Source organism: Patiria miniata, unplaced genomic scaffold, assembly GCF_015706575.1.
Source record: "Patiria miniata isolate m_02_andy unplaced genomic scaffold, ASM1570657v1 HiC_scaffold_5, whole genome shotgun sequence".
Taxonomy (NCBI): domain Eukaryota; kingdom Metazoa; phylum Echinodermata; class Asteroidea; order Valvatida; family Asterinidae; genus Patiria; species Patiria miniata.
The window spans coordinates 13,843,712-13,867,940 of NW_024037072.1; the positions used below are offsets into that span (position 1 = coordinate 13,843,712).

The 24,229-nt window shown below is 39.6% G+C and overlaps 1 protein-coding gene across 1 annotated transcript; it reads left to right on the forward strand.

Annotated features, from left to right (window-relative positions):
- The first annotated feature begins 23 nt into the window (after window positions 1–23).
- Window positions 24–23,067, forward strand: LOC119741706 (ubiquitin-like modifier-activating enzyme 6). The gene is made up of 27 exons (XM_038217567.1): window positions 24–351; window positions 1,266–1,345; window positions 2,237–2,331; window positions 2,720–2,748; window positions 3,834–3,928; window positions 5,286–5,478; window positions 6,687–6,809; window positions 7,578–7,701; window positions 7,998–8,107; window positions 8,732–8,865; window positions 9,086–9,299; window positions 9,709–9,776; window positions 10,431–10,587; window positions 11,923–12,000; window positions 13,055–13,133; window positions 13,719–13,824; window positions 14,630–14,825; window positions 15,384–15,464; window positions 16,166–16,294; window positions 16,909–16,960; window positions 17,242–17,305; window positions 17,638–17,779; window positions 18,565–18,694; window positions 19,629–19,822; window positions 20,070–20,285; window positions 21,339–21,433; window positions 22,686–23,067. Exons 2-27 carry the CDS (start codon window positions 1,308–1,310, stop codon window positions 22,813–22,815), a joined length of 3,072 nt encoding a protein of 1,023 aa, XP_038073495.1. The 5' UTR covers window positions 24–351; window positions 1,266–1,307; the 3' UTR covers window positions 22,816–23,067.
- The last annotated feature ends 1,162 nt before the right edge of the window (window positions 23,068–24,229 follow it).

Below are 24,229 nucleotides of genomic sequence, written 5' to 3' on the forward strand. Positions count from 1 at the left end.
CCCTCTTCCGTCCAATACGCGTTATGTTAAGAAGTGGGTGGGCGGGGCCTTGGGGGGCTAACCCCGAAAAAATAAGCGATGTACGTCACAAATGAAAAATATGTAACTCCTTTATATAAAGCAAGTATTTCTGACACCTTCTCAAAGGTTTGAGTATACATCATTTGTCATTTGTTTGTCTCAAAGGAAAGAAAACTGGTGCGCCTGGCACTCACTATTACCCGTCTAGTTCCCAGAATTAACTTTGCAGGTTTTTATATGCATTAAGAAATTGTAACAGACTACACACCGGTAAACTGGTATCTCATGCTGTACGCCCTTCTCGAGAGATCGAACATTGCAACCTTCACGGTAAGAAAAATTAAACAAAACTGTCAGTTGATATCGATCGGGTAATATGTTTCGTCTTTTTTAGCAACAGCAAAACAACTTTGGGTAATGAATTTTCAAAATAATCTTGAAAAAATACAGAAAACATTCTTTCTTTTTGAAGCTCAAAACTTAAGTCAAACAGACCAGATTTTACTGTGGCCCTTTTCCCATGATAATTGCATGCGTGTAGGGTAGGATTCCAGACCGGTAGTTGGCTACGTGACTTGATTTATTTTTACCATTTCCTCATGTCATGGTTGGCCCATTTTTTTTCTCGCCAAATTTTTGTAAGGGACTAAGGGGCTAGAGATTTTGTCTCAAAGAATTAAAAATAAACGTCAGCCTACCTTACCAATACCACTTTCCCACTTACTCTTTAACTGAAATGGTGAAAATGCTCGTGAGAAAAAGTAAGCAAGGCAAGAACAAGGTAAACCGTAAGGGGAAGAATTTAGGGAAAATATTGAATCATTTACTGAGAAGACACTTGGAATGTTTCAGACATGTCAGACCATGACTTGTACTCATAGGGTTTGTGCACAGGGTGTCACTCTATGCTCAAGTGATGTTCAGGTATGGAACACTTTCCCAAGGATATATCGGCACAATAAAAATATGCCCAATTACTTAGAATAGAATAGTTTAAAGCACACACAAATATTTTCACTGATGCTTCAACACGTTAAATGTAACATTTTGATATAAAAATAGTAGAAAGTTAACGTACCTTATGTTTGGTTTAGTGTTCCCGATTAATACTGATAAAAAACTTACTGTTGGAATACCAAATTTAAACGAGGATGTGTCATGGTTTATAAATTTAGGATATGAAATGTTGGTAAAATAAATTGTGTGTTAATGTGCTAGGCCTATCACCTTCCAATTTGTTTCAGAATAGTCAAACAAATTGACATCTCTGTACATCTACCATCACCATGGCAACAGAAGAGGAAATTGATGACTCCCTTTACAGGTAAAACTTCAATAAATGATAAAAACTCAATTTTTGTAATTGCTTTCCATCATAAATGCTTTTCATTTTTTTTTGTTTCATAATTCACATTGAGCCCTGCCTGTTTCATCGGATTGAGTTTTTCTGCCTTCCTTCATTACATTGAACATGTTATGCCCGAATTGGACCATCGGTCCCAAGTTCAGTTGGGATGGTTCCAACTCTAGTTGTGGCCATCCCAACTAAAGTGTCACAACCAGAAAGTATAAGTTGGGATGTTCCCAGCTTAAGTTGGGACCATGATCTAGTTGGGATGTAACCATTATATCTCCCTTTGCTCAGCCCCTGTTAAACCCCAACTATAGCATCGTCTCAACTACATTTGGACGAACCTAACTTTGGTGAGGATTATCCCAACTATAATGGGAATTTTCTGAAACCGTAGTTGGGACGGTCCAAACTATGGTTGGGCCATTGCTACAGTTGGAGTGTGGGGAGTGTGGCCTAGTGGTTAGGGTTCGTGACTCATGATCTGAGGGTCAGGGGTTCGAGTCCAGCTGCTGGCCATATGTTGTGTCCTTGGGCAAGCCACTTTACCCCCACTTGCCTCTCTCCACCCAGGAGTATAAATGGGTACCAGCATTAGCTGGGGAGTAACCTGCGATGGACTAGTATCTCATCCAGGGGGAATAGAAATATTCTCAGTCGTTTTATGCTACTGGAACTGGAGATAAACGCCGGCCTGATGGGCCACATTGGCTTGTAACAGACTTTACTACGCCATTCCTCTCTCACCACATTCCATTGTCCTTCCACACTTGCAATCAGAAATTCTTTCTTGGCCTGAAATGTCATTTGGTAGAACCAAAGTCATACAAATGCTAATTTTCTGTCTTTTGTTTCATACTCCAGTCGTCAGCGCTATGTCCTAGGTGACACAGCTATGAAGGCCATGGCTCACTCCAATGTCTTCCTGAGTGGACTTGGAGGCTTAGGAGTTGAAATCGGTATGCGACACCCCTCTGCCCCCCCCCCCCCCCCCTCCCCAATGAACATCCCCCCCCTTCAAAAAAAGTATATTGTTGCAGAGAGTGTCTTGTAATACAGCCTTCAAGTTGGAAAAATGCAGCAAAACAAAGATTTTGCGATAATATAAGTCTTCATTAGTTTGCGGCTGCCAATTTTTGGAAGTACATGTGTATTTGTTTTTCTGTCTTGGCCTGATAGCATCGTACCAAAAATGTGTGTGGAATTTGATTAGCAGTATAATATGAAATGTAACAGGAATCCAACTGAAACACCATTTTGTAATTCTGCAAAATATTTCCTCAAGTAAATGTAAAAGATGAATTTAATGAGTTATAATGTTGCTCTTTTTGTTTCTCTTTATTTCAGCCAAAAATGTTGCATTGGCCGGTGTTAGGGTAAGTCAAAAGAAATACTTCCAATTTCTTTTTTTTCCCTTTACTTTTTGATCACTCGTTCCAGATTGTTGTATTTGGGTCATTTCATAAATGTGGCGTCCAAAAGTGTCACATTTGTTTGTGTCCCTGTTACACCTGACCTGTGTAATTTGCCAAACAGGTATCATTAACCCTAACCGCCCTGAATCCTCCAAAATCCTTTTTGCAAATTGGAGGAATTTGCAGGATTGAGGTTACATGGCCAAAGTGCGTTGCTGATTTCGGAGTACGCACTGTGTCAAGGTCTTGGGCCGGACCTTGTGTTGTTTATGCTCAGCCGTGCATAAATTTAGTCCTTGATTATACTTGACATCCTCCGCACTGCTCCAGGATGTCACTGCCTCTGCCTCAGCCTATTGACAGTCATAGCCGGAGGATTTTGCAGGATTCAGGCAGTGGTCACCCCTTCATGGAACATATTCAAGAAACAGCGGAGGAATTTGCAGGATTGAGGCTACATGCTACATGTATTTTTCCATGACGCCAATTGGAGGATTTTGCAGGATTGAGGCTACATCCTAGCAAAAAGGCCTAGGGAGTTAGGGTTAAAATTGACTGCAAAGTATTTTACATTTGTTTGCCAGGTACTTTGCTTAACATAATCACTCTTGGAGACAGAAGGCATTAAAGAATGTGTCCTGAATTCACACAATCTTGTATCAGATGTAACAGGGACGCACAAAAAATTGGACCCCAAATTTATGGACTTACCCTTTTATCATACAAAAATAATTGTGAAAAGCAGGAATTTTCTTCTGCCATAACAAGCCTTGCATGTCATTTTAGTGATCATTATTTTAACCTCTGAGTCACTGTAGCGCCTGAAACCACCCTGCCTACTACTGTACGGCCCGAAACCACCTGAGCACTCCATGGTTTCATTGATTCTTCAGTGAATAAGCACAATGTAATTACAATGTAATACAGGTACTAATTGGTTAAGTTTGGAAATTTGACAAGAAGGCAGACTGGTTATCATTTGTTCTTTTCTTCAGAGTTTTATGAGATTATGATGTTTGTTATTTGTTTTGGTTGTTGTTTTGTAGTCATTGGTGGTTCATGACACTAGGATAGCAACCTGCAAAGACCTTGGAACTCAGTTCTTTCTGAGAGAAGAGGATGTCACTGCCAAACGAAACAGGTACAGATTGATAGAGAGAATCCAATAGGTCTGTCTAAATACAGATGAATATACAGAGTGAGTCAGAAAGAAAGTGACCTGGATTAACGATTTGTTTTTCTCTTAAAAAGCAATCAAATTAAAAAACGCGAATGAAGTATGTCCTTTAAGAGTGTGCCTTTCCACTCACCTGAAAAAAAAAGAATCACTGAAATTGATCCATGCTTTCAGAACTTACACATATATGCATGTTTTACTAAAAGAACCAACTTTTATAGCTATCCATGGAATGCCATTGGAAGCTATTGAGCTGAGTGAGAATTACGGATTTCACACAGGCATTCAAATACAAATGGGATTTTTATCATTTGAGTCAAGACGGAAACATTATTTGTAATGTCAGATTTTGTGTTTTGAATATGAGTATATGAGGAACAAGTCCACTCTATTTTTCTGAAATATTGACGATGTTTTTGGCTGTTTTCCTTTGCGAGTTTTTGTTTGTTGATGGAGGTTGGAGAGCGTTTATGTTTCATTGTATTTAATAAGGGAATAAATGTGTGCTCCGGAGGTTTTTATCACTCGTTTAATACCGCTTAGAGTCTGGGTGCTGATAATTACCCGAGCCGGAGGCGAGGGTAATTATCAGCACCCAGACTCTAAGCGGTATTAAACAGAGGGATAAATACCGACCGAGCACATATTTATTCCCATTCATAAATATCTTATCCGTAAAAAAATATCAAATAATTCGTTCAAAAAATCCCGATTTTGTTCAACAAGTTCACTTCATGCTTTTTGAAACATCCCTCTAGCAAAATAATGGAGTGTTCAGCTGGCGAGTAAGATGTAAACAACCCTTTTATGGAGATTGACGCGCGCGTAACATGTTCTGCGCGATGTCACGCAGAACGCACCTGGGGCGTTGCGTTTTGAATTTAGAACTATAAAATTCGGACTCGCTTGTAGTGTTGCGCATGCCTACGTGAGGATTGTGAACGTTCAACCAATGAAACGGTAAGAGGCACTGGATTTTTAGGAGTCCACATTTTATTGTGACACTGGAAAAGTGTTTAAGACCAGCTAGCCATGTCTTTATCATCCGTTTAAGACCGGCCACGTGACGGGCTCTCGACCAATAGGAATAGCTAAACTGTCTGAGGTATTTATGAATGAGTATTCATCAGTGCATAGAACAGTAATTCAGTGGTGGACAGCTGAATTTTGTGATCTTTTTATTAAAATAGTCATAACTTGGGAATGGGGTATGCAAATTAAGTAAAATTGTTACAGTTACTAGTCAAAAACATGCACTTTATCCCTATGTCAATTGCCTGTTTCTGTTAGTTTATGTTTGTCCCCATTTCTTTGCATCCAGGGCTGAAGCCTGCCAGGCACGTCTTGCCGAGCTCAACCCGCACGTCTCCATCACGTCATCCACAGCTAGTCTGACCTCAAAGTCTGACCCTAGCTTCCTCCGTCAGTATCAGTGTGTCGTCCTGACTGAAGCTCCTCTGAGTCTGCTACTCATGGTGGATGAGTTCTGCCGAAATCAACAACCTCCCATCAAGGTAGCTGCAGTTCTGTTTATTTACTTATTTTAGATTGATTTCTCTCATAGGATAACTCAGCCTCGACTCCATGGGCTGTGTGCGCATTCCTTCACTAACCCCTGGCCGTGTAGAATACGTGAAGGATGCTGATTGACTATTCAGAGTTTACTGCGCGCGTATTTCAAAGACTGCAAGCCCTATATATGCGCTCGCTTTATCTTCTGCAGGTCACGTATGAACATTTTTTTGAAGACTGCATGATGTCTGTACGATATAGATTCTGGAAGCCTCATTTTTTGTCCAAAAATATAAATCCTTACTGTATAACGTGACATCAAAATTTCATGTTTGAATGGATTGATTCTACAAAAAAACCTTTCCCAATTTCAAGCACTGCGCCGCACGTGAAGCACACCGACTGAAGTCATAAGTTAAATGTACCAACTAGTGGCACATTTAAATTACACAATTTCATGGGTTAAGGCATGATGGGGACCAACATGGCGCAGCAAGATCGTACCCATGGAGATTAAGGTTGAGAATAACGATTCTTTTTGTCGTTTAGGGATAGGTTTATAGAAGTCAATGCCAAAAGTAGAATATATCTAACAAATTCCACCAGCACATTGTGCACTGGTTAGTTGCTCTGTTAAAGCCACTGGTTTCTGTGTCTACAAAGTTTCTGTGTCCACAGGTTTCTGTGTCCACAAGGTTTCGGTGTCCACAAGGTTTCTGTGTCCACTAGTTTCTGTGTCCACAGGTTTCTGTGTCCACAAGGTTTCTGTGTCCACAAGGTTTCTGAGTCCACAAAATTCTGTGTCCACAAGGTTTCAGTGTCCACTAGTTTCTGTGTCCACAAGGTTTCTGTGTCCACAAGGTTTCTGAGTCCACAAAATTCTGTGTCCACAAGGTTTCAGTGTCCACTAGTTTCTGTGTCCACAGGTTTCTGTGTCCACAAGGTTTCTGTGTCCACAAGGTTTCTGAGTCCACAAAATTCTGTGTCCACAAGGTTTCAGTGTCCACTAGTTTCTGTGTCCACAAGTTTCTGTGTCCACAAGCAAGGCAGTTTAACCAGATTACATTCCTTTACCAACCATCAAAGAGGTGTTTGGGTCTTACTGCTTTTTGACCAGCTTTTGTACCAGACTGCTAACCCTTGAGATTTCAGAAGGTTGTTTGTTTCATGTTTGGTCGAAACAATTTTTCCTTTTTTTTTTTACTCACAGTTCATTGCTGGTGATGTATTTGGCCTGTACAGCTACACGTTCTGTGATTTTGGTCCTGAGTTCACCATCATGGATCGCACAGGAGAGGAACCCACGGAATCATTCGTTGCCACTATCACTAAGGTAAGATGGATTTCATTTAATAAAGGAGAAAAGGTGGAAATTATTCTTTTCTTATGTATGCCTCTTCAGCAGAAAAACACGGACATGATCTGGACACAGCTTGAAATAGAGGTACGACCTAAAGACAATGTGGGGCCGATTTTCAGTTTTTGCAAACTTGTAATACTAAATATGCCTAAAGTACACTGTAATTTTGCCTCTAAATGAATTTTTTTCTTAATGATTCGTAAACATGTATCAGTTTCGAAAAATGTATCTGCTTAGCTGTCTTGAGCACATTGCTGACATTTTTAACTGATTTCCAACACCATAGTTTGCCTAGGAATTATGTTTTAAAACTGAAAATGTCATTGTAAAGAAGATCTTTATCTGAATAATATTTAAGAAACCTATTTTTAATGAGGGGTGTGGCCTAGTGGTTAGGGTTCGTGACTCATGATGAAAGGGTCAGGGGTTCGAATCCAGCTGCTGTTCATGTGTCCTTGGGCAAGCCACTTCACCTCCATTGCCTCTCTCCACCCAGGAGTATAAATGGGTACTGGCATTAGCTGGGGAGTAACCTGTGATGGACTGGCATCCCATCCAGGGGGACAGAAATATTCTAGTCGTTGCATGCCACTGAAACCGTTGATAAACACCAGCCTGATAGGTCATTTTGGCTCGTGAGAGACTTTATTTGTTTTTTACTTAAACCAACAGCAAAGAAGAGTCTTTTTTTACAGATTACATCACAATTTACTTTATTTTTGTAATTTTTTTTCTCCAAAGGCGAATCCAGGGGTGATTACCAGTCTCGACAACCGAATGCATGGATTTCAGTCTGGGGACCACATCACATTTAAAGAAATCGAAGGAATGACAATTCTTAATGGAAGCACACAACAAGTAAAAGGTAAAAGAAAGTCAGAAATTCTTGTCTAAGATTCTCAATTCAAATGCTTTGCAAAAAAACATTTTAAAGTACTTTGTTTTTTTTTATGATAGTATATAAATTTAACCAAGTGACACTATTAAGATTTTTTGAAAGTTTATCGCAATTTTTCCATGCAGTTGGTTTCCTTTAAACAAAAGAAAGTAGTTTTTGTAGAAGGACTGAATAATCTGGCAGTTGGATGCATATTGGGAGTGAAGTCATTTTTACTGATTACTTTTCTTTTAGGTTGAAATATGTTATTGCTTTTCCTCCAGTTTTATCACCCTATGCCTATAGTATATGTGACACCAGTGGTGACGACTACCAGCCGTATGAAAACGGAGGCATTGCTGTAGAAGTGAAAATTCCAAAGACAGTAACGTTTGTAAGTCAAGTTGTAACATTGATTCTGTGTCTCCACTCTCCACAGAGTCAAAATCTAGTGCGATGGAGATGTTTATGTACAAAGTATTATAGTGTCGGTGTTATAGTCAAGGTGTTTTTAATGGATCACAAGTCATCACAAGTCAATCACAAGTCATCATAAGTCATCATAAGTCATCACAAGTCATCATAAGTCATCCAGTCCCTAGTCAACTCGCAAGCTATTCAAATGAAATGTGACAAAGGCATTCCTTTGTTTATGTTCATCCCCTGTTACTTGCGATTGGACTTGTGATGTACTTTGTGACAAGACTTCTGATGTTCTTATGATCCATTACAAGTACCTCAACTACTACCTTGCATTATGCAACATTACAAATGTATTTCTAAGGTGGTTCCCAAACTGACCTTAAAAAGGTCAAATTTACCTTTCCAACTTTATGTAAGATTGTGAAAATACCCCAACAATTACTGCAAGATGGCTGTGTTATGGAGAGTGTGTTAGACTTTATGTAAGATTTTTCTTCCAGTTTAATTCACACTTTTATTGTTCCAGTCCTTGTTTCTAGATAAATGGTGTCAATAAATCAGTTTTTTGGGTTTATATTTGATTTGCTGTCAACAGGAAAGCTTAAAGAAGCAACTGGACTCTCCGTCAACGACATTTGTAGACTTCCTCAAGGATCCAATCTTCTCCCATGTTGCCGTCCACTCACTGCAGCAGTTTAGAGAAGATCATGGCAGACTACCTGGGGTCAGGTCAGTACCGGTTCAAACCAGTTAAAACCAGTTTGGAACTGGATTGGATTGGTTGGGTTAATGGTGATGAACAGGATTGCATTCTGGTTGAGGATGTGTCACTACTTGCTTTCTCATGCAACTAAATTCTGATATTTTTTTCATGAAATATTCAGTGGACTCTGTTAAATTCAGCATTAGATAAGAAAAATTCATACAATTTATTTTATATTTCTCACAGATCGTTGGAGGACAGCAATGCATTTATCGAGATTGCCAGACAGTTGAACGGCAAACTGGAGAGCGCCCTCAATCCTCTGGATGAGAAGAGTCTCCGGATGATCTCATTTACTGCCGAGGGGTGTTTTGCCCCGCTTACTGCCACCATGGGCGGGATCATAGCTCAAGAGGTCCTGAAAGCACTCACTGGGAAGTTCACCCCTATCAACCAATGGGTAAGTCTAGGATGATCTCATTTATTGATAAGGGGTGATTCCCTCTGAATCCCACAATGTGCTGGGGCTTGAGGTCCAGAATTCAAGTGCTTACTGTGGAGCTCACCCCTTTCAACAGTGGAAAAGTCAAAGATAATCTTATTCATTACATGGGGGGGGGGGGGAAGGATTTGTCCCTCGTTAGCCAGATCACCCCTATCAACATGTAAAATGAGAAAGTCTAAATACACAATCTCCAAAATGTTGAGACCAATGTCATTAACTTATTAAACATCTTTTGTTTTCAGATATTGCACCACGTCATTGATAATATTTGCATCATTTATAAAGAGCGCCCTCTTCCGTTCATGCTCAAACCCTATAATAAATCAGTTTGGTGTGTGTGTGTGGGTTTTCTTCTTGTTGACAGTTGCATTTGGATGCAAGTGAAGTATTGAAAGATCTGGACCAGTGCCCAGCCAGCGCATTCCAACCAAGGTGAGTAGTAGAGATAGTGGTTAGGATATTTGTGATTTCAAACATCCAGATCGTTCTCAACATCAGCTTACAGATTGAAGGAATGGACGAAGTGTGTAGCATGGCCCGTCTCTCATGAAGGCAACATCGTTGCACTGTTTCAAGCAGCATTTAAACACAAATCAGTGCTTAGCAGCATACATTGCATGACATTACTTTTTTGTTGGTAACCTGGTTTTGCTTCACAATTTTTGTGTGTGGTTGGCATATAAATTGAATTAGCATTTACATTTAATCAACCAAATCAATCAAAACAAGCAAATCAACTAAATCATTCATATCATTCAAATCAACCAAATCAATCAAATCAACCAAAACATTCAAATCAACCAAATCATTCATATCATTCAAATCAACCAAATCAATCAAATCAACTAAATCATTTAAATCATTCAAATCAACCAAATCAACCAAATCAATCAAATCAATCAAATCAATCAAATCAACCAATTAATTCAAATCATTCTAATCGACCAAATCAATCAAAACAATCCAAATTAATCAAATCATCCAAATCAACCAAATCATCCAAATCAACCAAATCATTCAAATCAAACAATCAGATCAAACAATAAAATGATGAATGTTTTCTTTGTCTTTGTCTTTGTCTCCTAGGAATGACCGATACGACGCTCTACGGATCTGTCTTGGCGAGGATCTCCTAGGGAAGTTTCACAATCTCAAGTTGTTCATGGTCGGCTGTGGTGCCATAGGCTGCGAGATGCTCAAGAACTATGCATTGTTAGGGATCGCTACAGCTGAAAAGGGCAAGGTGAATATCAACAGTGATTTGTGTAATTCTTAAAAAAAAATCAGAAACAGTCAGTTGCCGTGTCACGCATAGCTGCTCTATTTTCTCGTCCACACAACTGACAGCAATGCGAGGCCAGCGAACGATGGCCGTAAAAAGGGCTTCAGAAAAATCGCAATGTTCATGGCAAACCACAACTGATCCAAACAAACAAAGTTGTTTTAGGTAGTTAAAGACCTACTTCATACATCCATCAAGGTATTTTTTTTCTCAAAAAAAGGATTTCGATGCATTTTGACGATATTATTTCACGGACAAATCGACTGAAAATAAGGGCATGAAATTTTCCGGTTTTTTTCGAGAACGACGAAAGTCTCCCAAATGTTGAGGTAATCAAACGAAAGAGTGAACCTTCATCTACAAAAATCTCGTGAACGTGATGTCGTTAATATTTAAATAATTCGATGTACACCTAAACTTTCCAACAACTTCCATTTTTCACAACGCGAAAAGATCGTCACCATTGTAAAGCTATAGAGCGAGGAACCCAAACACGGTGTGACCTTGTGACCCAGACGCCCACTGATTGGTCGAGCAGCTCGAGTATGGCCTGCTTAATATTTATAAGTCATTCATTGCACGTTAGCACGTACTATTCACAAAACGTTTTCAGGCCAACGTATGTACATGTACGTCGGCGTACTTACGTTCGTTTACACGCGTGCATGTGATTGCAAATTATGAAATCTCGCAAAAGTCTTCATTTTTCAACTGGCAATTAGGACCAAGCATTAGAAGTCTCCTGCACGTGTTTTACATGAAAATGAAGCGTATACTTTCCTCTATCTATTGAGCCTTGTCGTTTCTTTCGACCTTTTTAAGAATCGAATGTACACCTAAAAACTATCGGCCCTTGATTTTGTTGATAAAAAATATGATTTTGTTTGACAGGCCGTAACAACACTTTATATTTGTCAAAAGCAGATATTTTTGGTATCAAAATAAAGCACACGATTTCAACTTTTTACTGATTTAGCCATCTTGGCCAAACAGTGCATGTATCCAGGCACTTTTCGTGTTTTTCTGTAGTCTCGAATAAATCTTGTAAAATCTCGCGTTCGCTTTTGGGCCATGCGTGCCTGACCTCGGGACAAGAAACTGAGGTCAAACAGGGCTGTGTGCGTGACACAGCCACTGACTGGAAAAAAATGGAATGTTCGAAGGATTGGAAAGTTCATCATTTGCTTTCAATAACATAAGTTGGAGCAGATTTTATTTCTTATTTACACATTATTTACAAAATAGTTGTACGTTTTGAGAGAAAAGTTCTCATTTGGTACTTTGGTTTCCTTTCAGATTACAATCACCGATAATGACATCATAGAGAAATCCAATTTGAATCGGCAGTTTCTCTTCAGACCACACCACATTCAGGTTTGTTGAAAATGACGTTGGAATTCTTGGAAGCATGGGGGAACATTTGCAATTAGCCGGAAACGTACCTTCCGATTTAACGAGAAAATCCTTGCTCAAATTGAAGATAGGACTGGTACCAAATTTCCACCTAAAATTGTTATCATTCGGAAAAAACAGTCATTGAAGGTGGTTTGAAAAAATGTGCCTGCAGGCACAGTTTTTTTTACAAGCATTAGCAACAGAATCCAGTTACGAGACCTCAAAAATTGTGCACACATTTTCAGTGTTTTCTCAAAATGTACACTATCCACTGAGTTGATACTTCAACAAGTTAGTCGTTATGCACCCTTATTAAGATTTTGAGCAGTTTTGTTGCTTCAAATGAAAAAGAAGAAGGCACCAACAAAAAATATGTTCCTGTGTACCTTTAAATCTCTTAAAAATATTCACACTTGTGACAGCAATGTTGTATTTTAATACAACTTAAAGGTAATATACAATGTTAGCTTTTGCTGTAATTTTCAGAAATGGACGGATTTGGGGGTTAGTATTTTATAGCAAATATTGTTACACTGAGCTGTTTAAAGTTTTGTGTCTATGGATGCTGGAAAAACCAGCAGTTCTTGTAGTCTGGTTCCCTAACCCTACTTCAAATGAAACAGAGCAATTTATAGACGTCTCAGAGATGTCAGGTCAGGGAACCAGAATCACTTGCTTGTACCCGTTTTTACATGTGTAACCGGTAACAAACAAAATGTGGACTCACTAAATTTGGTAAATTGGGGGCAGTATTTGCAGAAAGAGTAAGTTTTTTCCCAATGATGGTCGGCCATTGAAAATTTTACAAAAATTCCACATATCTTGAAAATGACAGCACACCAAGTGCCATGATTTCACAGGATGCTTGAGACTGTTATTCACCTACAGTCAAGTAAGGTATTTCATAATAATTTGGTAGTTTTGTTTTTTGATGTTTGCAAATGTTGTATATTACCTTTAATATGGATCTAACTAGAAGATCGCAAATAATTTTGAGGATTAGAGCTACACTTTTTTTTCTGATCTCCCTCAGAAACCCAAATCCACGACAGCAGCAGCCTCAACACAGGACATCAATCCAAGTGTTAACATAGATGCTCATCTACACAAAGGTAATAAACAAAATCTACGCTGCCACTAGACATTTGGAATGATATCTTAATCTAATATTGGCCGCCTTGTAGTAAGGTCCGTAATTACAAGTCTAGTCACAAGTAAATCACAATAAAATTCACAAGCCTTGTCACAAGTAAATCACAAGACAATTCACAAGCCTAGTCACAAGTAAATCACAAGTCAAATCACAAGCCTAATCACAAGTAAATCACAAGACAATTCACAAGCCTAGTCACAAGTAAATCACAAGTCAAATCACAAGCCTAGTCACAAGTAAATCACAAGACAATTCACAAGTCTGGTCACAAGTAAATCACAAGTTTTGTCACAAGTAAATGACAAGACAATTCACAAGCCTGGTCACAAAGAAATCACAAGTCAATTCACAAGTCTAGTCACAAGTAACAGGGATGAACAATAAAGGAATAACTTTGTCACAGTTCATTGGAATAGCTTGTGACTGGAGGACTTGTGGTGGATTTATGAGGACTTGTGACGGACTCAACCGCAACACTTATTACACAGTGCAGTTTTGTTTTATAAAAGCAGTCTTGAAAAGATCTTGACACTCTCTGTTTCAGTTTGTCCCGACACCGAGACAACAGTTTTTAACGATGAGTTCTTTAAGGATATGGATGTAGTAGTCAACGCGTTGGATAACGTAGCAGCTAGACAGTACATGGACAGGTAGGGAGACTCATTCCGTTTGTTTCAGAGTTCGTTCAGTAAAAGGCTCCATTCCTCCAAAAAGACGTTCACCACGTAATTTTTGACACTTTGATTGCTGGGGATGTAAACAGTTAAGGGTTGTGTTTGCACTATGGAACTAAATCTCTTATGAAATTTTTCAAAGATTGTTCTCAAAAAAAGAAAACGAAGGTTAAAGGCTGAATGTTTTGATTAATGTGCTACTACCAGTAAAGGCATCTGGAACTCCAGGGTAACAGAAACTGATAAACGATAATTTGGAATACAGAACAACATAACCAATAGTTTTCACTCGGTGTAAACTTTAATAATTGTGTGATGGGGCAGTTGTAAACATGTGGTTCAAAACCCAGTTGGAGTCTGACCTTGATAATGGCCTGATAAATACCTTTTTGGTTAAATAATCATAGAAAGTCAAAAAGTTGACAAGCTTCCGACGAATTTTGTTCTACCATTCAAATTTCGCGTCTGGGACTTTCCTGTGGTGTGCATGGTGCGTGCGGACACCTCTCCTTATATGGAAATCATACATCCGCCAAAGCTTGTGGAATATACTGCGCGCATTTGGTGCGGAACGCGGGTGTTCACGACCGGTTTTAAACATCGCTGTTTAAGCACTGACTGGTGTTTTAATGGCAGTTTAAAATCATCCACGTGACGACTTTACGACCAATAGGAATGGGTAAACTGTCTCGGGTATTCATGAATTATGAGGTAAATGAACTGGCTTTTCAATAAAAGGTGTTTCTGTTAAAAGTTTTGACAATTGTTTGTCCCAAATCAGCCGCTGTGTAACCAATGAGAGACCACTGATGGAGTCAGGCACCATGGGAGCTAAAGGCCATGTACAGGTCATCGTGCCACACATGACAGAGACGTACGGCAGTCAACGAGACCCACCCGATGAGTCTGTGCCATACTGTACACTCAAGTCCTTCCCAGCTACAGTAGAACACACTATACAATGGGCTAGAGATAAGGTGAGTGGTGACCTTTAACCTCTGACCTCTGAGGTCATTCCTGTCATGAGACGTACGGTAGTCAACGAGATCCACCGGATGAGTCTGTGCCGTACTGTACACTTAAGTCCTTCCCAGCTACGGTAGAACACACTATACAATGGGCTAGGGATAAGGTGAGTGGTGACCTCTGACCTGTGACCTCTGAGGTCATTCCTGTCATGAGATGTACGGTAGTCAACGAGATCCACCTGATGAGTCTGTGCCATACTGTACACTCAAGTCCTTCCCTGCTACGGTAGAACACACTATACAATGGGCTAGGGATAAGGTGAGTGTTGGCCTTTAACCTCTGACCTCTGACCTCTGAGGTCATTCCTGTCTTAAGACTTATAGCAGTCAGTGCAGTTCACCACATGGTTTTCTGTACCCTTTTGTACCCACCAATGGCACTGGCAAGTCTAATTTGCATTGTTACTGAATCTGTTGGAATTTGGCATATTGCCTAAATTTTTAGCAATTTTGTAACAAAACGAGAATAACCTGAATAATTTCAATCATGATTTTTTGTTTTGACAGTTTGAGATTTCCTTCACCCAGAAACCGACAATGTTCAACAAATATTGGACGAACAACGGTTCACCAGAGGTAGTCATCAAGGTAAAATAAGACAGGGGAAAGTGACAGCGGAAAATTTGTAATAGAATTCTCTAAAACAAATTTAGAAGAAACATGGCAAGATTTTCATGCAACTTGTTTAACACAGCACAGCTCAACGTGCTATACAAGGCACAAAAAGCACTTGTAAGGGATTTCTAATAAATATACTGTGTATGAGGAATTTATGTGCTGGTGAATTTTTGTTGTAAAAAGAAATCCACTGCTGTAAACGGTAGTATATAAATAACAAATGTTAATGAGTGCAACCGTAAGAATAATTTCATGAGGTGACAGAGGGAATGTTCCATTCCATGAGGCTAAGCCGAGTGGAATGGAACATTCCATCCGACACTGAATAAAATTATTCTTTCCATTGCAGGAATGTGAAACATTCATAATTTTTTTTATACAACGCCTACATAAATCCTTGTCATCTGATTGTCAGGGTCGCCAAAAGTGTGACCGTGCAATGGAACTTTGGAATGGAAGTTATTTCTTTACCGTATGGCCACGCCGTCCGTTGGGACGAATAATTCAATGACATGTGATCAACAACCCACCAATCAGATGACGGGGATTTATTCAGGCGTTGTATAAATAAATGTATCTAATTTTTCTCACCAGAGCATATTGGCCACAAGTGTTTTCTTTAATTTTGTAAACGGAAACGATTTCCAATGTTGTTGTTTTGTTTCCTGTAGAAGTTCAATGATTCGGAGCAGCCAGAGAACTCCATGGCTGTCATCAAGCTTCTCAAGAACAGACCAGTCAGCTGGGCTGAGTGTGTCAGCACAGCCAGGGTCAAATTTGAGAAATACTTCAATCACAAGGTAAAGACATACAGCAGAAATATTGACTCAAATTTCTCGCTTTACACTTTTGTTATGAAATAGTTTCATAAACATCACAGTTTATCAGGCCTTTGTCGGTACTGTTTGGGTCTTGTAAGATGAATTTTTTTGGCGAGAGATGTAACTTTAAAATTGGTTTCTGCCCTTAACTGACCTTATTAAATTATTTTGATGAAGGAAAAAAATTCAATTTGTGGTTTTGCCCTTCACCGACGTATTTTATAAACACTGTATACTCAGTGTTATGAGTGATTGTGAGAAAGACAATTACTCTGGTTGGACTCGAACCCACGACCTCGAGCTTACTCAACCACCGAGCTTGCCAGGGTCGGCTAGCTGGTTTGAATCTGATTAAAGCAGCAGGTACCGCAACCAAACTAATCACAAGATAGAATTTGCGTCGGGGTGATGTAAATTCAATATTGGGTTTTTGGGTTTTTAAAGTGATTTCTGTGTTTTTGTTCTCTGTTAAGAAAGCTTCTCATAATAATATTGTTACTTTCTCCAAACTTCCAGTGATTTACAAGTTATTTACTATCAGTGTTGTGTAGTACACTGACCTGTTTTTCTTTATTCTGATTGGTCGTTTTCAGGCAAAGCAGCTTCTTTCTGTCTTTCCATTGGACCACAAGATGAGCGATGGAAGTAAGCCATTTTCAAAATTGTTTTTTTTTTTTTTGGTGGGGGGCAAATGGGTCCATTTGAAATAATTAAAGTATCATAAATGTGAAAATTTAAGTTCCATTGGTGATGGAGTACGCAAGTCATTCAGTACCATAAATAAACTTGTGCTACGCATTTTGGTTTGAAATTACTCCATACAGAATTCAATTAAAAAAAAACAACAGCTTGCATTGTTCATAATTCAACCGTACTTTAGATATAACAATGTAATCTAAGACCCAAACCGCTTGTTGCATTTCCAGCGCTATTTTGGCAATCCCCCAAGCGACCGCCAGCTCCAGTCATCTTCAACACGGCAAGTGAACTGTAAGTGTGTGTCGGATTTTCTCAGTAATGTTTCAACTTATTAATTCTACAAAAGTTATTTTGATGTAGAAAACGGCAAATTTCAGCTTGTACAGTTCACCATGTGTGAGTCGATCATCTTGGTAAACACAGCGAACAACTTAGGAAGACTGTTCGCGTTTGTTGCAAATGTGCTGGCAAACAGTCAGTCTCACTGGCGCAAATGTTACCAAAATTTAGCAGACGTTAAGCATTGTTGGCGTACGTGGAGCACACCCGTTGTCACAGTTTCCTTCTGAGATTGCTGCTAAGCTTTGTGGTCATTTGAAATGCCGTTCATTGTGTATTTGCAGACATATGCTGTTTGTTGTCAGCACAGCGAGGCTTACAGCAGCGTATTGCGACATTCCAGTATCTGAGCATGACCTGAGCACCGACACGTTGCTACGGATACTGTCAGGGGTCAAAGTGCCACCGTTCAAACCATCCAATAAGGTAAGTCAAGTTGAAACACAGGGGTTTTTCAAAACTGTGGTTTTATCTCCAGCTGTGGATTCATCAGATTTAGTACCCCTTCAACAGTAAGAAAGGGTGAGTTGGGGAGACCAACGCATTGCCAATGGCATGATGCTCATGCTAACATGCTATGGCTTTGAGCACATTTAGTATAAAATAAGTTGAGCAAACTAGTCGTGTCCCCCACCGAATGCATTGTGTTCTCCAACAAAGCTTTTTAAAAATGTGAAATAGCACCATCAACTGTTCATGCATGGACTTCAAAACATGAGTCAACAGTTTAGAGTAGTTCCATTTGATTTCCTTCTAACTGATTCTGAAGCAAGTCATGAAGCCAAATCTGGAAATGCACAATGTTTTTAGGTCTTGTAAGTTGAAGTAAAGAAAGCGATCCAATGACAAAAAGTGTGCCCACGGGCACACTTTTTGAAACCACCTTCAGTAATTGTTTTCTTTCGATTGAAACCATTTCTGACGAAATCATTTTCACGGGTATTCTGGGCTAGCCCTATCTTCACTGCGAAAAAGTTTTTCCTCATTAATTTGGTAGGTACGTTTACAGGGATCAAAGAATGTCGTAGCTTGCTTTGTAAGAATTTGAGAGTCAACAAGAGAACACTTAAAGTTCAAACATCGGAAATACCTTTTTGTGGCTGATTTTTGGAAATAACTTGTATTGTTGAGATGGTAGATTATTGACCATTGAAATCAGCGGATCAGATCATACATATTTCAGAGTAAGCAGATGGTTTTTATCCTTGTAGGTGATTGAAACGGAAGCATCGTCTCCCACCAAACCTCAGCAATTATTGGAGCCATCTGTGACATCAGATGAGATAGAGCAATGCCGACAACAGCTAGCTCAGCTGCTAGCAAAGAAGAGGGCCACACCAGGTACAGGCAAGCATCATAGGGCTTCAACTCTCTCGCATTGATGTAGTCGTGTCCATCGAAAGTCCTCACAAGTCCTCACAAGTCCTCACAAGTCATGCAGTCCCAAGTCAAGTTACAAGCATTTCAAATGAATGACTGACATATAAACCTCTAGATATCAATTCAACTTATCGCATTGACTCTACCCTCCTTTGAGCATGTTGAGTTCCCAATTGTATAACAAGTCACATGAATTGTGTTGCCTGTTTCAGAAGATCATAAAATCCAGTATTTTTTTAGGTACTAAATTGTATACAGGTGCTAAATTTTGTGCAGGTGCTAATTTTTGTACATGTGCTAAATTTTGTGCAGGTGCTAATTTTTGTGGAGATGTTAAATTTTGTGCAGGTGCTAATTTTTGTACAGGTGCTAATTTTTGTGCAGGTGCTAATTTCTGTACAGGTGCTAAATTGTGTACATGTGCTAATTTTTGTTAGGTGCTAATTTTTGTGCAGGTGTAAATTGTTGTACAGGCGCTAAATTTTGTGCAGCTGCTAATTTTGGTACCGGTGCTAAATTTTGTACAGGTGCTAAATTTTGTGCCGGTGCTAATTTAGATACTAATTGTTTCAGATGCTGCTACAAAATGCACAATACTTAATTTGCATACGTGTTAGAAATTGTATGGAGGCAAACTTGAACAGGAACTTTGTACTTATAGTGGTACTAATTTGTGAAGATGCTAAATTTGTATGGTTGCTTAATTCATTACTAAGTTCCAACAGGTACCAGAAAATTGTACAAGGTCAAATTCGATACAGGTGCTAAATTTGCAACTATGCTTAAAACTTCCTATTTCAAGTTTCTATTGATGGAGGTCTCAATGAAGTAAGTTTCAAGATTCATGGTGAAAGTGAATAACAAAATTTTCTGTCCTTCAATTTGTAACCCTCAGGTCATTGTCGGATGATTCCTGCCGACTTTGAGAAAGATGATGACACCAATGGTCATATAGATTACATCACCTCGGCGTCCAACCTGCGAGCGACGATGTACCACATTGAGCTTGCTGACCGCTTCAAGACCAAACGCATCGCTGGCCGGATCGTACCGGCTATCGCTACGACAACGGCTGCAGTGGCTGGACTGGTAAGCCATTCATTGACTTGATGAGGAATGAAGTCAGAGATCCAGACAAGGGAACTTAATGTGTATTTGTTTGGAAAAAAAATCGTTTGAAGTCATTCTTAGTGATACTTGAATGGCAAACTTCCGAGGTAACAGAGACAGGAACAAATGTCACACTTTGAACCCTAAATTTATAGAATGACCTGCATTCCAACAGATACTCAGACATCTTAACAATGTCATCTTTTGTTCCTTTCTATTCCTCCAGGCCACTCTAGAACTAATCAAGTACGTCAAGGGTGCTACCCTGTCCGATTATCGTAACTGCTTCCTCAATCTGGGCCTATCTCTCATCATGTTCTCGGAGCCCGGCCCAGCCAGCGTCACTCAGATCAAACCAGGGTTAAAGTTCACACAGTGGGACATGTGGCATGTACATGGACAGAGAGGATACAAACTCAAGGATTTCATGCAACACTTTAAGGTACGTGAGGTTGATATGAGATTTGAAGTTTGAAATGATGGAAGGTTTTGTAGTAGCACCTTGTGAGTATCTCCTTTGAGGGAGCAACTCGGTCCTGAGACCCGCATGTTCCTCTTGGAACCATCTTCTTACCAATTGAAATGTTGCAACTGCAAATTTACACAGTTGTTAGTTTTAATTTTTTTTTTAATTATCTTCAAAACATGTTTAGTTTCTGGTCAGTAGAATGGATATTTTCATCACAAATGTCATTGTCTCTTTTTTTCCCGTAAGATTGTTAGCAACAATAAGTCTAGGAATCTGGAACTTGTAGAGCCCCTTGGGTGGAATGTTTAAACAAACATTGTTCCCTTAAAGCCAGAGTCCATCATTTGCAGCTATCCAAAAAGTAGCTGCGTAATTATTGTTGAAAAACATACTTGGTTGAAAGATAGTTAAGGGACTAAACTCCCTGTGAAATTATTCTTTCTGGCAAGCTGTCATTTTGAAGAAATCAACAAAAGAAGGCCTTTCCAACGGTGCTTCTTAAGCACCGTAGGAAATTCAAATTAGTAGTTCGTTTTGTTATTCGGCGAAGCGCGCGCAAGCATTGGCACGACGTACACGCACGCGCGTTTGTTATAATTCGTCGGATCAGTGCGCGACATCGCGTAGCTGCAATCAGCTCAGTGAGAACGTGTCTCGGACGCTGAATTCAGGCCAAATTCAAAACATGATTCAGCAACTTTTGATTTGAAATCGAGATCCTAGAATGTTGTTTTTCTCAAAATATACAGCTGAAGCTGAGCTGAAACTTCATCAGGTCAGTTGTTCAGCACCCTTCTTTAGATCTTGAGCACTTTTGTTGCTTCAAACTATCAAAATGCTCACATTACAAATGATGGAGTATACCTTAAATTTTAAAGCAAAAGTGATGCTTGATAAACACAACGTTCATAACAAAATTTAAAGTGTGTGTTCTCCAGAATTAGAGCACTAATTGGAACTCCAACACGCAGTTTCTGTCCGGCTGTATTAAAAAATATTTATGAGAAATTGTTTTCATGCCCACAGGATACCTATGGCTTGGACATCTCTCTGGTCGTGCATGGGGTCAAGATGATCTTTGTGCCAATGATGCCTGGCCATATGAAGAGACTAAGTAAAAGGTGAGTATATGCATTATGCATTATCAGTCCTTTTTTGTCAGTTGTGTACTTCATTTATTGATTTATGTACACAGTTATCAGAGAATGCAAAATTAACCAGGCAGTAACTTGAGGTTTACCTTGATGTTTTACGAGGTTTACCTTGAGGTTGAGGTTTTACAGCTTTTACCTTGAGGTTTTACGAGGTTTACCTTGAGGCTTTTGAGGTTTACCTTGAGGCTTTACGAGGTTTACCTTGAGGCAAAATGAGGTTTTACAAGGTTCACCTTGAGGTTGAGGTTTTACAAGGTTTACCTTGAGGTTGAGGTTTTACGAGGTTTACCTTGAGGCTTTACGAGGTTTTACAAGGATCACCTTGAGGTTGAGGTTTTACAAGGTTCACCTTGAGGTTGAGGTTTTACAAGGTTTACCTTGAGGTTGAGGTTTTACGAGGTTTACCTTGAGGCTTTACGAGGTTTTACAAGGATCACCTTCAGGTTGAGGTTTTACGAGGTTTACCTTGAGGTTGTATGAGGTTTTTACGAGGTACCTCGAGGTTCAACTTTGAGTTACTGCTTGTTTCACTTTCCCATTCTACTCTTACTTATACTTCAACACGCATCTTTCACAATTCTCTCAAGGCGTACTATCATTATTACCTCTGATCATCAGGCCAATAAATCAGGGTAAACACAATCTCAACTCCGAGGGGTAGTGTAGAATTTTGTTACTGCCATTTTTGATACAATCAGCTAGCTGAAACAAAAGAGCCATATTTTCTCTCACAAGTCCCCATTTATTCCCGAGTGGGGCACCAATTCCCAATTATTTCTAGAAGGAGCAGTTTAATGACAAATAATAATTATGTGTTTTTATAAAGCGCATGTCATGTGTCCACCATTATTTGTGCTCAAGGATCTACATTATTATTACCCCTGCTTTTTTGGGCCAATGAAACATTCCAAAGACAATCTCAGCTCCCTGGGGAGTATACCGCTCGATGCTGCCATTTCAGCGCGAAGCAACTAAAATCAATCAACAAAAACCACCTCTGCCCTCACAGGTACCCATTTACTCCTGGGTGGAGAGAAGCAATGAATGACAAAGTGCCTTGCCCAAGGGCACACGCAGCACAGCCCCAGGCTAGACTCGAACCTACAACCTGCAGAATTACCTGCAGACCACGAAGTCAGTGCTCCAGACCACGAGACAAAGTGTCTTTTGCAAGAGGACAAATGTTTGAGTACCTTTTTTGGCTCCTTTTACATCACAGCATGCTGGAACTTCTCAAACCCAGCGATGGTATCAAGTACATGGATCTCACTATAGGATTCGAACCTCCATCAGAGGATGCAGATGAGGACCTCCCAGCTCCTCCTGTGAGGTATTACTTTGGTCTGTGAGGAGACTTGAAGAAACCTCATCAATATCCTAATGCAGCAGCACGCCACTATAATCTACACTCCAATATGCTGACGATTTGGCTATGATGAACATCATCTTTGCAACCAAAGTTTTATGTACAGTAATGAATTCCCTGCACGAACAGAACATGGGGTAGTAGTGAAGTTTAGGACCCTGTTCCATATAAGAGAATGAAAAGACACTTTAATGTTTTGGGACTTCATACGTATACATTTGGCGATGATACAAGCGGGAAAAGTCACTTTATGTGTTTGGAATCATCTAAATAGTTCGCTAAGATACAATGTTGAATATCAGCTAGCTTAATTTTGTGGAAAGTGGGCAGGGTTTTGATTTATGAACGGAACTTGAAAAGCATAGAGGTGTCCTAAACTATACGATTACCGAAGATGGTGCTTTTTAAACTCAGTGGAGGGGACACACTGCGTACACGTGCATACATCTTGGTAAACACAGGCAATCATGGACCCCCCATTGTTCATAGTCCTCATTCCTTGTTTGTACGCAACAGCTCTCATTGGTTTTGTATACGAATTTCAATTGTGGACGTTTGGTCAATAGTGGACGTATTGTTTGTGCCCTAACCCTTTTGTCCTAGGTCCACGATTGCCGGTCATACTCACTCAACATATATACTAATGGGGAAGACCTTTGTTTCCCTTCTTCTGTTTTCCTTTGTTCCTAATGTAATCTCAAACTCCATAGCATTTCCCTTATGGCGTAGATTGATTTCTAAAGACTTCCTTATTGGGTCCATTATTCCATTGTGTTTTCTACCCCATAAGGAACCCTGTACATGTACGTACTGGTCTGTGCACGAATGCCACAAATTACACATGACTGATGTTATTCTGAATGTTCACACCACCATAGCGTCTTTGCGTGAGCGTCAGGCGTCATCGGCGATGCATTTGAGTGTCTCTCCCAGTGGTCTCCCCCAACTCTCTCTCCCTAGCCATTAAAGCTTTAGTCCATCATTTGCAGCCATCCGAAAAGTAACTGGCATAATTATTGTTGAAAAACAAACTTGGTTGAAAGATAGTAAGGGAACTAAACTCCCTGTGAAATTATTCTTTCTGGCAAGCTGTCATTTTGAAGAAATCAACGAAAGAAGACCTTTCCAATGGTGCGTCTTAAGATGCACCGTAGGAAAATTTAAATTAGTAGTTCGTTTTGTTATTCGGCGAAGCGCGCCCAAGCATTGGCACGACGCACACGCGCGCGGTTGCTATAATTCGTCGGATCAGTGCGCGACGTCGCGTATAGCTGCAATTCAAAACAATTCAAAACATGATTCAGTAACTATTGATTTGAAATTGAGATCTTAAAATGCTGTTTTTCTCGGAATATACAGCTGAAGCTTAGCTGAAACTTCATCAGGTTAGTTGTTCA

What these genes read in the sequence shown, in the direction of transcription:
- LOC119741706 (XM_038217567.1), top strand. Translation starts at nt 1,308, where the DNA reads ATGGCAACAGAAGAGGAAATTGATGACTCCCTTTACAG. An exon ending in AAGCACACAACAAGTAAAAG is followed by an intron (nt 7,702 to 7,997) that starts GTAAAAGAAAGT and finishes CTTTTCCTCCAG; the next exon opens with TTTTATCACCCTATGCCTAT. An exon ending in CACCAGAGGTAGTCATCAAG is followed by an intron (nt 15,465 to 16,165) that starts GTAAAATAAGAC and finishes TGTTTCCTGTAG; the next exon opens with AAGTTCAATGATTCGGAGCA.